At 50.5% G+C, this 12,437-nt stretch overlaps 1 protein-coding gene across 2 annotated transcripts in view; it reads left to right on the top strand.

Annotated features, from left to right (window-relative positions):
* The window catches only part of SUSD6 (sushi domain containing 6), a 92,852-nt gene that overhangs the window by 41,823 nt on the left and 38,592 nt on the right, over positions 1–12,437 (top strand). For both annotated transcript variants that reach the window (XM_082649038.1, XM_082649039.1), the window contains exon 2: positions 212–416. In XM_082649038.1, coding sequence (XP_082505164.1) covers positions 296–416 — 121 coding nt within the window. In that variant the 5' untranslated portion in view covers positions 212–295. The remainder of the gene's footprint in view (positions 1–211; positions 417–12,437) is intronic.

Raw genomic sequence — 12,437 nt, 5'->3', positions numbered from 1 at the left:
TGGCAGCTTGCTTCGGGCCTTGGCATTTCCCCAGGGAGGAGTTGGAAAGCCGCTTATGTGCTTGTCTCTTCTCCTGGCAGTAGGGATTCAGTTGCTAGAATTCTTTCAACTTTGTATGTGATTATGGCTTCCTTACCGTAAAGTGCCTATTGTAACTAACTTATGGCTAAAGTTTTCACTTATGTCCTTGTTTTTGGTTTGTTTTTTGTAGGTGAATCTACCCAGGGCTGACTTCAGTGTTCTTACTTCTGGCTTTTAAATTTTTTCTTTTTAAAATAACTTGGACGGATGAAAGATGTGCCATGGCAGGATAGCACCAAAGAGCACCTCATTGTTTGCCGCGGCCTCCGCGGGACATGGCGTGTTCCTTCTGCTGGTGATTCTTAGCACCCTCCTTGGAGACGGACTTGCCTCAGGTGAGCCCCAGCCTGCCTCCTGTGTGTGGGAGGGAGAAGACTCAATACCATTGTTTCTCCTGAAGGCTGGGAGAAGGGATTCTCTGTGGAGCCGTTAGCAGGGGAGCAGAGAGTGGGGGCTTCTGTTCTGTTGGTACAGCAGGGAGCCAGTTGAGGGCGTGGGACTGGTGGCTGAGGTGCCTAGTGAGCCGGCGGGGGGCGGGGGTGTAGGAGCCTGCGGGGATGACGTGACCACTCCCCTCCCCCGGCTGTAGTCACGGGTGGGACGGAGGTGTAGGGTTCAGGGTGCAATGTGCAGGTACGGGTGCCGGCTTTGGAATCCACTGCCTGTTTTCAGAGCCCAGTCCTGCTACTTGCTGGCTCTGTGACCGAGAGCGAGTCTCTACTTCTGTAAGCCTCAGTTCCCTCACCTGTGCCAGATGGCAGAGTTGAGTAATTGTGACAGACCATGTGGCCCCCAAAGCCTAAAATATGTACGCTTTAAAATGTTTGACCCTTTATAGCAGAGGTTTGCCACCTTACCCCCAGCCCAGAACAGACGGTGCTCAGTAAGAATGCCTGTGAATGGAGTGGCTATCAGAGTAGGAAGGAAGGAAGGACTGACTGGGCAGAGCTAGGATGGACCTCAGAGGCTGTGCGCTGGCCCAGGGCCTTAGGGCAGCTCACGGCAGTGCCTGGACCAGAACCTTGCCTAGTGCCTGGTGCGCTACCACCATCATCCTCTTCTAGGGCTCTGCTGGGGAAGCAGTCCTGGTATGTTACATGGCAGTATGAGGGCAGAGCATCTGCCTTCAGTGTCTGATGCCTTCCGCCTCTTTAGCTCCATTAAGCCATCCCCTGTACACCGCCACTCTCTCTTTTATGGGCTTCCCCCCTTCCTCCTCCCATTCCCCACCCCATTTTCCAGCTACCCACACCTTCCCAATTTTCCATTCAAGGTCTGAAATCAATTATCAGGGATCGATGCTTCCAGACTGGCTGAATAAAGGGATGATTATTTTCCAGTACGGAAAAATATATCTGTAGTGTGGGCTCAGACCAGGATGGGAAAGTTGGCTCTGTTTTTTTCTTTCCCTCCCCCATCTGCAAAGAATCCTTCCTCCCCTGCCACCCCACTCCCTCTGCCCAGTCTTTTTTACTCTCCATAAAACAAACGTACTGGCACAGAGCAGAGTGCAGGCAGGGGAAGGGGTTTCATCATTACTTCGATCCAGTGCACCAAGTTACGATGTTTTTCCCTCTCTCTGGAGTGGCTTCTGGGGGAAGGAGGTACCCACACCTTGGCCTGAGACCCAGAGCACACCTGTACGGCTGTGCCTGCCCTGAGCAGCGTGCCAAGCAAGCTTGCCAAGAAACCAAGGCTCTCAGATACTCTGAAGTCGAGGAAAGGCAATTCAGGTCAGGCAAGGTCTCCTCTTCCTTTTCCTGCATTTCTTACCTGCTCCTGTAGCTTCCCCTGAATACCCATTCCAGAGGCCTTTTTAAATGAGGCGCTCGTTACCCAGTGAGCTCTAGTAGATATGCTCGTGTGTCTCAGCACATTCGCGACGGTGAGAATCCCACGGGACAGAGGTTGGTGGGCACCCTCGGTGAGGCGTTGGCCTGCACAGTCTCTGGTCATAAGTCCCACAGGCGCCTCTAGTCTTGGCCATAATTGCTCAGGTTTAGAAAAAAGAATCACGTCTGAAGAGGCACCTGAGAGTTCTGGGGTAAAGTTCTGGGAAAAGTTACATATGTCATGTTCAAAGTTCAGTTTTCCATCCTGGTTCCTCTTATCTGCAGCTGGAGATTTGGAGTTATAACAGAGAAGTGGTTACGGAGGCATTGGGCTCAGCTTGCCCCTTGGTCATGCCTGTAGCAGAGATGGAGAGAGTTACTGATAAAGTTCCCTTTTTCAGGGTGGCAAAAGGAAGCATATCTTACTCTTCACACCTGGTCACAGCCTGCAGGGGAAGACCAGATTTAAAAATAAGATCTGTGCTCGCGCTACCCAGCTTGCTTTTCTTGGACTAGGGAGGAATTAGGATCCCAACTGTGTAGCAGCCTCTCCCAGATCTCTCTCCTTAAGAGATCTTAAGGTCACAGATCTCTTTACCTGTAACCTTAAGAAAGTTGCTGTGTGTGTGGCCTGAGGTGAATCACTTGCCCTCTCTGTGTGCCCTGTAAAACAGAAGCAAGATGCTTAAGGATGTTAGGTTGGTGTTGTGTAATAAAAATGATTGGAAGGCCCTTGACACAAAAATGCTCAGCGTAATTCCTAAATAACAGCAGCAGAGACGGTGTTTGACCTCCTGTGGAGTCATGTTGGGCAAGAGACTTCCTGTGGATGACGTCCTCTGCTGTCTTTAAAAAACGAAACTGGAGATGCAGAGTCACTTTTTGGGTTGGGGATGAGGGGTTGGGAGGAGGTGTCAAACTTGACCAGTTGAGGAAGGATTGATTACTTCCGGAATCCCTTTTGCCTTCCATGTTTGCATAGTTTGATGGTCTCAACCTAGCTCACGTAAAAAGCTTTTAATTTCCATTCTCTCCCTGTTCTGAGCATATTTATTGAAAAAAAACTTAGTATTTTACTTGTTTCTGATTTTTTTTTTTCCTTTAAGATGTTGCCACACACTCAGCGGCCATGTTAAACATCACACAAGCACCTAAGCAGGGAAGGCAGCCATTTGCATTTCCGTGTGGCAGAGGGAGAAAGCCAGGCACTTAGTGCTCACTGAAGATGGAAGATGTGGAGAGCTAGGCTCTCAGGGGATGATACGGCTTCAGCCGTTAGCACTGCGGTGGCAGAGAGAGATGTTGGCAGGTGGCCTGGCTCACCTCACGGTCTCTGAAGGGACCTGGAGTCAGAGGTAACATACACTGAACTGGGAAAAGCGAACAGGTAGGGAAACGATGCCTGTGAGCATCACTTGTGTGTCGGGCTCTGTGTTGTCACGTGTGAAGTTCTCAGAGTGCCTGTGAGCTACATGGTCATGTAACTGTTTGACAAGTGAGCAAACGAGGCAGAGTGAAGTTAGGTAACTTGGTCAGAGACACTGAGTTGTAGGTGGGGAAGCGGGCTTGGATTTGCGTGCAGTATGTCTGACTGTGTTGCTCGTGCTCTGCTGAGAACTGTACTACCTGTGCTGAGTGGCAGGCTTCTCTGAGACCTGTTTCTTGTGTTGCTCTGTTGGAGCACTCAGATCACCCTTCAGAGGGTAACTTTGACAGAGGAAGAGAGGCACCATCTGTTTTCTTCCCTGGATATAGGATGCAGGAGTCATCTCTGGGTTACCATATTTACCTCTGTGGTTGTTTCTGTTCTTATCTACAGTGGCCCTTGGTGGTTTGGGTCCTAGTTTAGGCACAAGGTTTGCCAAGGCAGTTCTATTCTTGGAAAGGAACAATAGGGACCACAGCGAATTGTTTGCTAAATGCGGCTGTAGTTCCCAAAACATCCGCAGAGCATCTTCCTGTCAGCTGCTGGCGTCGTGATGTAATCTCTCCATGGTGTAATTACCTGTGACTATAAAAAGACTGGGGATTGTGGTAGGAGGCTGGATGGGTCATTACAGAGCTTGCTGAACCCTGGCGTCATGAAAAGACATTGAGAAATTACCCTCTGCAGGCTGATTGTTGTGCCATGTTTAGACCATTGCCAACGCATGGTACGAGCTTTGCACTGTAACTTTCGAACAAAAGAAGACAGGAGTCCACCAGACCAAACACCTCAGTGGCTCTCATCTGGGTGAAAGCCCTCATTAGACACAGATTCCACCTACCAAACAGAGGTGCCCCACTACCCTATCCTTAACTGCAAGCTTAGAGGTTATCCTTACCTGCCCAACTCTTTCCACAAAAGGGGGTCACAGGGTGCTTAAAAAGAACAAAAGTAAAGGGCTTCCCTGGTGGCGCAGTGGTTGAGAGTCCGCCTGCCGATGCAGGGGACACGGGTTCGTGCCCCGGTCCCGGGAAGATCCCACATGCCGCAGAGCGGCTGGGCCCGTGAGCCATGGCCGCTGAGCCTGCGCGTCCGGAGCCTGTGCTCCGCAACGGGAGAGGCCACAACAGTGAGAGGCCTGCGTACCGCAAAAAAAAAACAAAACAAAAAAAACCAACTAGGGTTAGTGCTCAGAGTCTTTAATTATTCTAGGTATGTTTTCAGATGAATTCTTTGACCACCTCTTACCCACTGGAGGTTCCTTTCTTCTGCGTCACCCCAGCAGCATGAGCCTGCGAGGATGTGAGCAGCCCTCCCATCCCAGGTGGCTGGTACTGGTGTAGCTGGCTGCCTGGACTGGGGCCAGATCAGGAGTGACCTTGGCCCGCCTCGTGTTTAGCTCTGGGGCCCGGAGGGACAGCAGTGTTTAGAGACAACTTTGCCATGGTGTGGTGTGACTGAGGGGGGCGCTGGCCGCTGGTTTCTCCCAGCCCTGTTCACCCAGTGCACCTTCAGCCAACCTGAAGCGTGAACTCTGAATTCACTGGAAGATGAGGGTGAACACTGCCTCTACGCCTAGCTGCCTGTATTACCTTGGATAATCTTCCAGACATCATTGTCGATGTTCCCTAGAACAGGGAAGACACTAGATAATCTTACTTATTAATACACTGTTGTGAGGATTAAATAAGATAGTATATATAAAGCACTTAGGACATTGACTGGCATACAAAGAAGTAATTCCTAGGTTTGAAGACCAGATTCTAGCACCAGTTGATACCAGTCTACACTTACGACACCAAAGCTGATTAGCTCGGGTTGGAAGGAGCTCCTTGTTTCTTCCGTGTGTCTTGGATTCTCTTGGATTCAGTTCAGTACATCCTGAGCAGAGTTAGACACGTACTGCATGAGTTCTTCATAGTTCACAGGTTCCTAATTCTCAAATGCCACATGTTGGCATCTCACGCATGAAGCCATGCAGAAAAGAGGGGCCGTGGCCCTTTGCGCTATTTGTGCTGAGGGGTCAGCTAGGCCATCTCACAGCCAACCCTTCCCTTCCGTGAGGCTGTCTTGTTGGCATCTCAGAGCTGGGATTTCTCGAAGCTACTATTTGTTAGGAACTTTCAGAGTTTTTTTGAAATCTTAAAAATTTGAGGATGCCAAGGGTCTGTTCTTTTAAAGAGGTATTTCATTTCATCAGCACGGTGATGTATGATGGAAGGATTACATTTTAAAGAATTCCTAAACACATCCGTGAGAATACAACATTAGAATTGAAAATTAAGAGCTCTCTTCTTGTCTCTCCATTTTGGTAGTCCTTTTGCCTCCTCCTACTTAGCTATATTTGACAGCATTTCTTCTTGTTAGAAGCCTTTTCCTTCCTAGATTCACTTGCTTCCCCAGAGACAAGGTTTTCCCCTTGCTTAACTTCTTTAACTTGTTAGCTTTGCCAGTAGCCAAATCTTTTAAAAGTACAACTGTTTAATCATTCAAAATTCTGGGAAGTAGTGCAGGGAACACAAACAGATCCTCATCAAGGTTTATTCTTTGCAAAGCGTTTTTTCTTTTCAAATTCACAAAAGTATTTTAGGTGTTTCGACCAAGGAGGGGAAATGTGTTTCAGGAAGTTATGGCCAAGTACTCCCTCAGGATTATAAAATAATTCTGCTCTAGCCTTTGTTATTCTGAGTAACTAGTGACACTTTATGAAATACAATGGGCCCGACGATCAGTTCTTCACGTGCAGTAGACACATGTCTCCCTGGGAGAGGGCGGGACCTGTGTGTTTATTGTCACTGGCTGAAGTACTGACAGCTCAGCCTTGTTGACTCTGGCAATGGTGGGAGGCACAAGAGAATGTCGCTGGGATTGTCACACACCAGACAAGGACTGAGTGGGCGTGGGGAGTCACCTGTCAGTATTTGCCGAGCACTGATCTTGGCACAGCAAGGTACGGGGGCCGACCGGAGAGAAGCCTTGGATGTTTCTGCTTCCCGGTTGGTCTCATTACTTTGGAGGCCAGATTGCAGAGGACCCAGTGGTGTCTTGAGTCAGTGCAGCCCCACTCGGGCTCCTGAAAACCATGCACGGTCGCCCCGAATTGCTAATTAATGGTCCAGGAAGTTAGGTGGTGACATCAGTAGGTTGTGTGGCCCTCTGCTTTCTACCTGTCACACAGTAGACCCCGTCAGTCTCTGACCTTTGAGTCTTCTGTACACGAGCCACTTGATCTTAGTTCGTGTTCTTTGTTCTTGGTTTTTTAAGTGTTTGCATATAAGCTCGTTGAGGGCAGAGCCAGTCCTTTGTACTTTGTTATAACCAGGCCAGTGATCATCCCAGAGGGGGGTCACTCCTGGCAGGACTGTGCAGGATCATGGCCTGTCCTGTGCGTGAGGATAAGCAGGACGAGTCCGCGGCCCTGCGAGCGGCAGCAGCCTGATCTGTGGTTCCCCGTGAGATTCTGTCCACAGCCTTCTTGGGAGTGGAGGAGGATGTGAAAGTGTCTTCATGCCTCAGGGGATGCAGGTGGTGGGGCTCTTCTGAGAGGAAGGGAGTGGGACTGGGCCGGCTGCCCAGAAGAGTTTATCACAGAGTGCGCCAACTTTCAGCCCGAGTGAGGATCTTTGAACCCAGCGTGGGTCCCTTTAGGTGATGAAGAGGGAGGAAAGGAAGGCTTTCATTACCTACGGGGAATGAAGTCATGTGGAGGAATGCATGTGAGAACTGTGCTGGCTCTAAAAATATACTGGCATTGGAGGGGGGGAAAGGCAGCTTGCATGGGTGTGGCTTCCCTTCCCCACCCACAGCTCCCTCTACCTCTGTCCCTAAAGTCAAGGCTAAGGGGACTCCTCATTCCCCTTCCCTGAACACTAGCACAGTCAAGCCTATCCTCACGCTGTTCTTTGAGTGGCTAGATTCCTGTGGCTGGAATCCCAGCCTCCCCTCCCTCCTGTACTTCACTTCATCCTTTAAGATCAAATTCAAAGTTACCTTCTCTGAGACACCACCCATCCCCTTACCACTAGAATTAATAGGGTCTGCAGGAAGGAGAGTAGGCTATGTGTGTATTTGCTGAATGGAATTCTCAGGAGCTCTTTGGTCTCAGTCCTTTCTCTTGGGAGGATGTCAGAGAGTTTTTCCTATGAACGGGATTCCAACTCCTAGAATCTTAACTGTCTTTGATTATTTGAAGGGATTGGGCAGCTCGTTAAGACTTAGCTTTGGGGAACCTGAACTCTTAGTTCTGCAGATCATGACACACAAGCCCTATATGGACTTGTTCCAAACCCTAATGACCAGGGTTGCTCTGGGACAGATTGGGTTTGGTGTTTTCATAAGCGGCATCAGCTCGTTTAGCAAATGTGTGTTGATACAAGGCGGGCAGGGAGGACAGCAGGAGATGGGTAATGCCGTGAAGGGCTTCCTGGGGCCAAGTACTGGACTGGCTCTTGTTGGAAGTTATCACATCTAGTTGGTCCTCACAGTCAGCCTGTGCGAGGTGGGCGGTTGCAGCCAGGAACAGTACTTTATACCAGGAGGGATGCAGACGGGATGGTTCAGACTCTGATTTATCCACAGTTATTTGCTGAGCACCTGCTGAGTGCTGCGACTGTGCCAGCTCCAGTCTGTGAGATACTTGCTGTGATCAGGGAAGTCATTGCTGCACTGGGATACACATGGGCAGGGCTCCTGATTCAGATAGGGGTGGTCGTAGAAGGCCTCTCTGAGGGAGAGGAGTGTACACCGAGACCTGGAGGCAAGTAGGGGGACAAGATGACATAGTAAGGTTAAGAATGCAGTCTTGGGGCTTCCCTGGTGGCGCAGTGGTTGAGAGTCCGCCTGCCGATGCAGGGGACACGGGTTCGTGCCCGGGTCTGGGAAGATCCCACATGCCGCGGAGCGGCTGGGCCCATGAGCCATGGCCACTGAGCCTGTGTGTCCGGAGCCTGTGCTCCGCAACGGGAGAGGCCACAGCAGTGAGAGGCCCGCGTACTACCAAAAAAAAAAAAAAAAACATGCAGTCTCTTGGACCAAGCAGGCTGGTTTGAATCCTAATTCTGCCACTAACATGTTGTCTAATTTTGAGCAAGTTTCTCAGTGTCCCTCAGTTTTCATAGGTGTGAGATTGGGATAACATACTTAACGTATAGGGTTGTGGTGTTACTGTCGTTATGTTACTCTGTGTCACCTCAGCCAGCACGTTGGGGGCAGTCTGGAGGGAGGAGAGGGAGAGAGTTAGCTTCGCGTCTGCTGTGCTCACCTTGGCTCTTCCTTCCTTTGGAACTTGCAGTGTCACTTCTGTTGAAACTTTGGAAGTCCAATATGCTCTGTTCTCTAAACTGGTTTTCCTCTTACCCTGCTGGATAAATGAGTGGTCTCTTCTACTTTGGTGGAGTATGTTTTTTTGTTGTTGTTGTTTTTTAATTTATTAATTTATTTATTTTCGGCTGCATTGGGTCTTCGTGGCTGCACGCGGGCTTTCTCTAGTTCCAGCGAGCGGGGACTACTCCATACGGTGCACGGGCTCTAGGCACGCGGGCTTCAGTAGTTGTGGCTCGCGGGCTCTCGAGTGCAGGCTCAGTAGTTGTGGTGCACAGGCTTAGTTGCTCTGCCGCATGTGGGATCTTCCGGGTCCAGGGCTCAAAGCTGTGTCCCCTGCATTGGCGGGCAGATTCTTAACCACTGTGCCACCAGCGATGTCCCTGGTGGAGTATGTTTGGAAGCTGGGGTTTCAGAAAAGAAAAATGAAGTCTGTCCTTAGCCTCAGAGTTCAGAGATGGGGCTGAACATCACCAGAAGCCCAGTTTGGGGGAAGCTCCCAGGGGGTAAGATGCTGGTGGAGGCAGGTAGGTGCCCTTCCTAGCTGGCTTTCAGAGCTGTGGAGGGGTAGGGGGCGTGGAGGAGGAACAAGCTTGATGTGAAAGATCAAAGGGTTAAAGAAAAAAGCAAACACCAGTTAATGGATTAAGGGTTGAATGAGTCTAAACAGGGAAATAAGGAGGGCTGGCAGAAGGTGTTGATTTTGGTACAAGTTGTGGAGAAGATGGGGATGAGAAGAATGGGCTCCTGTTTGCCTGTGGGAACAGGAAGTGACTGGCTCAGTGAGGCTGCCCCTCCAGGGCGTCACTCAGGACAGGCCCTTCATCCTCTTACCTCAGCCCAGCCAACCCGTGGGGGGCGTGCCTGACAAGGATGGCTTATTGCAGCCAGTCTGATGCACTGCACAGGGTCCCCATGTGGACCTCTGCGTCAGGAATTCCATGGGGAAGTTCCTAATGCTCAGGAAGGGAGGAGAGAGGAGCAGCTGGCCACGGGCATGCGCGTGTATCCAGGACCCCTCAGCTGGGGTCAGGCCGCAGTGACTGGAGCTGTTGCGGTGAGGACTCTCTGTGATTTGATGTGTTCAGGGTGCAGAGAACCACTGTGCCTTCCGGCAGAGATGTGTCTCCAGTTTGGCCACGTGGCATGTGGGGATCTTAGTTCCTCCACCAGAGATCAAAACTGTGTCCCCTGCAGGGGAAGCGTGGAGTCTTAACCACTGGACCGCCAGGGAGTCCCAGTGTCTCGAGTTTCTTGAGAGAGGCTTTCAGCAGAGGAACCCGTTCTCCACGCTGTGGTTCTTAGCTTTGCAGTCCGTCTCAGTGACAATTTGTCAGGCACTTGAGAAACTTGGCAGTCGGTTTCAGTAACAGAAATTCTGTTAACCAGTAATGGCAGACCCTGGCCCTGCAGGAATAATTAAGAGTGTGAACGATAGGATTAGGTGAGATAATATATGTAAAAGTTCTGGGTAAATAATAAAAGTCTATTCCAATGGAAAGGATTATTATAGTGCTCTTTTTTTTTTTTTTTTTTTAAAGAGAGTATCTCTTTTCTGAATTGCTCAATACTAACCAGTTGATCCTTCATCCATCCCTGGGCAGGAGGCTGGCATATAATAGCCCCCTTTGTGCAGGAGATCAAACTAAAGTTTCCAAGAGAGCCCCAAATCTTGAGTCTGAAGCTCAAATCTATGGAGTCTAAAGCTTGGACCTCCAGATGTGAGAATGCCTCACTCCTGAGAATAGAGAAAGTGAGCGGAGAAATGGAGGGATCTTTAAAAAAGTCTTTTTTTCCACAGACATGGTCATGTCAGACAAGGTTGTTGTAGTCAGGAATTTTAGAGGCCTAGAAATCTGACGTCCATTTTCCTCTGGGGGCTTCCCCTCTAGCCCAGAGTCCCTACGAGGAATGAGGGCCTGGTATAAGCTAGAGAAGCAGAAGGCTAATTACGGCAGGTTTGGACACGGGTCCTGTTCTATTTAGGCTGTGGTTGGCGATACCTGAGGCACCAGATTCTGCACCACGGTACCTGCTCCCTGACACATACCAGCGGAAACCCACTCACCACCCCAATGTGACCCAGTGTGTCAGGGCACCCACAACAGGTGCCCATTGTATTCTGCAGGCCCCATGGTAAAGCCCCACGGAGGCAGGATCAGGCAACTCCCTGAGTGTCTGACCCAGGCCAGTTTTCCCGCAGAACAAGTACTGCAGCCTCCGTGGGGCAGGATGGCATCTGGGCAGATCAGAGTCATGTCAACTCTCCAGTCAGGAAGAGGCCTGGGCCCTTCGGTCCACCGTCGTCCCTTCTGAAGTCTGGTCTCAGCAGTGTAGAGCTGGCGAAGGGAGGTTCCGTTTTGTTCACATTACTAGGTCAGGCCCTTCAGGGTCCTCGAGACCTTTCTCCCCAAGTCTGTGCTTTCCAGCCTCTGGTCACAGCTTCAAGGACAGGTTGTGTACTTTCTTGTACAAGGCCTTGAACCTTGGAAACGGGGGAAGAGGATGCTGAGTTGGGAAGCTCCTCCTGCCTCCAGTGGCAGCTCCGTGGGCTCTTGGGCTTGAAGTTCAGGTCATTCAGCTGTGCCAGTTAAGTCACCTACTTGTGAGAGAAGCAACAGGCTGAATGAAGCATGTACGTTATCAGCACCATTAGGTGTCAAGTTTGAGTGTGCGTTAGAATCCCCTGGAGGGCCCAGATTGCTGGGCCCTACCTCCACCTCCAGTTTGCATCAGTATTTCTACTGAGTTCTTACAGGCTACTGCTGATGGTCTGGGGACCACACTTTGGGAATCACCAGTTTACAGTGGGGCTGAACAAGCCCACTTAACCCTTCCAGAGCAAATTTGACAAGGTGGAGACAGAGGGCTGGAGAGGTCGTGAACCTCTGGGGAGAGAGGAAGTTCAGAAATAGAATGCTGCAGGTGGACGAGCCTAACTTGAAAACTGAGAAAAGGTTAAATGATTAAGGGAGGTGCTGGCAGGCCTCTTGTTACCTTCACCAGCTGGTTCTGGTCCTTGCTGACTATCCAGCAGAGAGGGAGGAACCAGGCCTGGTGCAGCCCTGGAGGCATCACCTTGGGCATCTCCTCCCTCCACTTCTTCTTCTGCCCTCTCAGGCAGCGGTGAGCTCCGAAAGTCTGCATTTTAGAAAGTCTTGCCCCAGCTTGGGATCTGTGGTATGAAGAGCAGGGCCCTGAGCTGGGGTCCCGGGCCTCAGCCCCTGTACTGCCTCTAATGAGCAGTAACTGAAGGCCCCTCACTTTGCTCAGTGGTGAGGTAAGGGTTGGACCAGCGCTCCAGGGCCCTTTGAGCTTAGATACCGCATATTCTTTAATGCCTTCTCTGACAGCTTCCTCTGCAGGGTCAGGAACTTCTGCTTGCTTGTTACATGTTTTTTTTTTTTTTTTTTTTTTGTGGTACGCGGGCCTCTCAACTGTTGTGGCCTCTCCCGTTGTGGAGCACAGGCTCCGGACGCACAGGCTCAGCGGCCATGGCTCACGGGCGCAGCCACTCTGCGGCATGTGGGATCTTCCTGGACCGGGGCATGAACCCATGTCCCCTGCATCGGCAGGCGGACTTTCAACCACTGCGCCACCAAGGAAGCCCTGTTTTTTAGTTTTTAATGTGTGTGAAAACTTCCATTGACACGCAGTACTGAACCAGAATCCCATCTGGAAAGTGAAACTAGAGAAGTTTGGAAATTGGAGTAACTTTTCTTTTTAGAGAGCCTCTGGGCTCTACAGTTATGCTGCTTCCATAAAACTGTCCACAGAGG

This window comes from Grampus griseus, assembly GCF_964374135.1.
Source record: "Grampus griseus genome assembly, chromosome: 2".
In the NCBI taxonomy this organism is placed as follows: Eukaryota; Metazoa; Chordata; class Mammalia; order Artiodactyla; family Delphinidae; genus Grampus; species Grampus griseus.
This window is presented reverse-complemented; position numbering and strand designations above follow the sequence as displayed.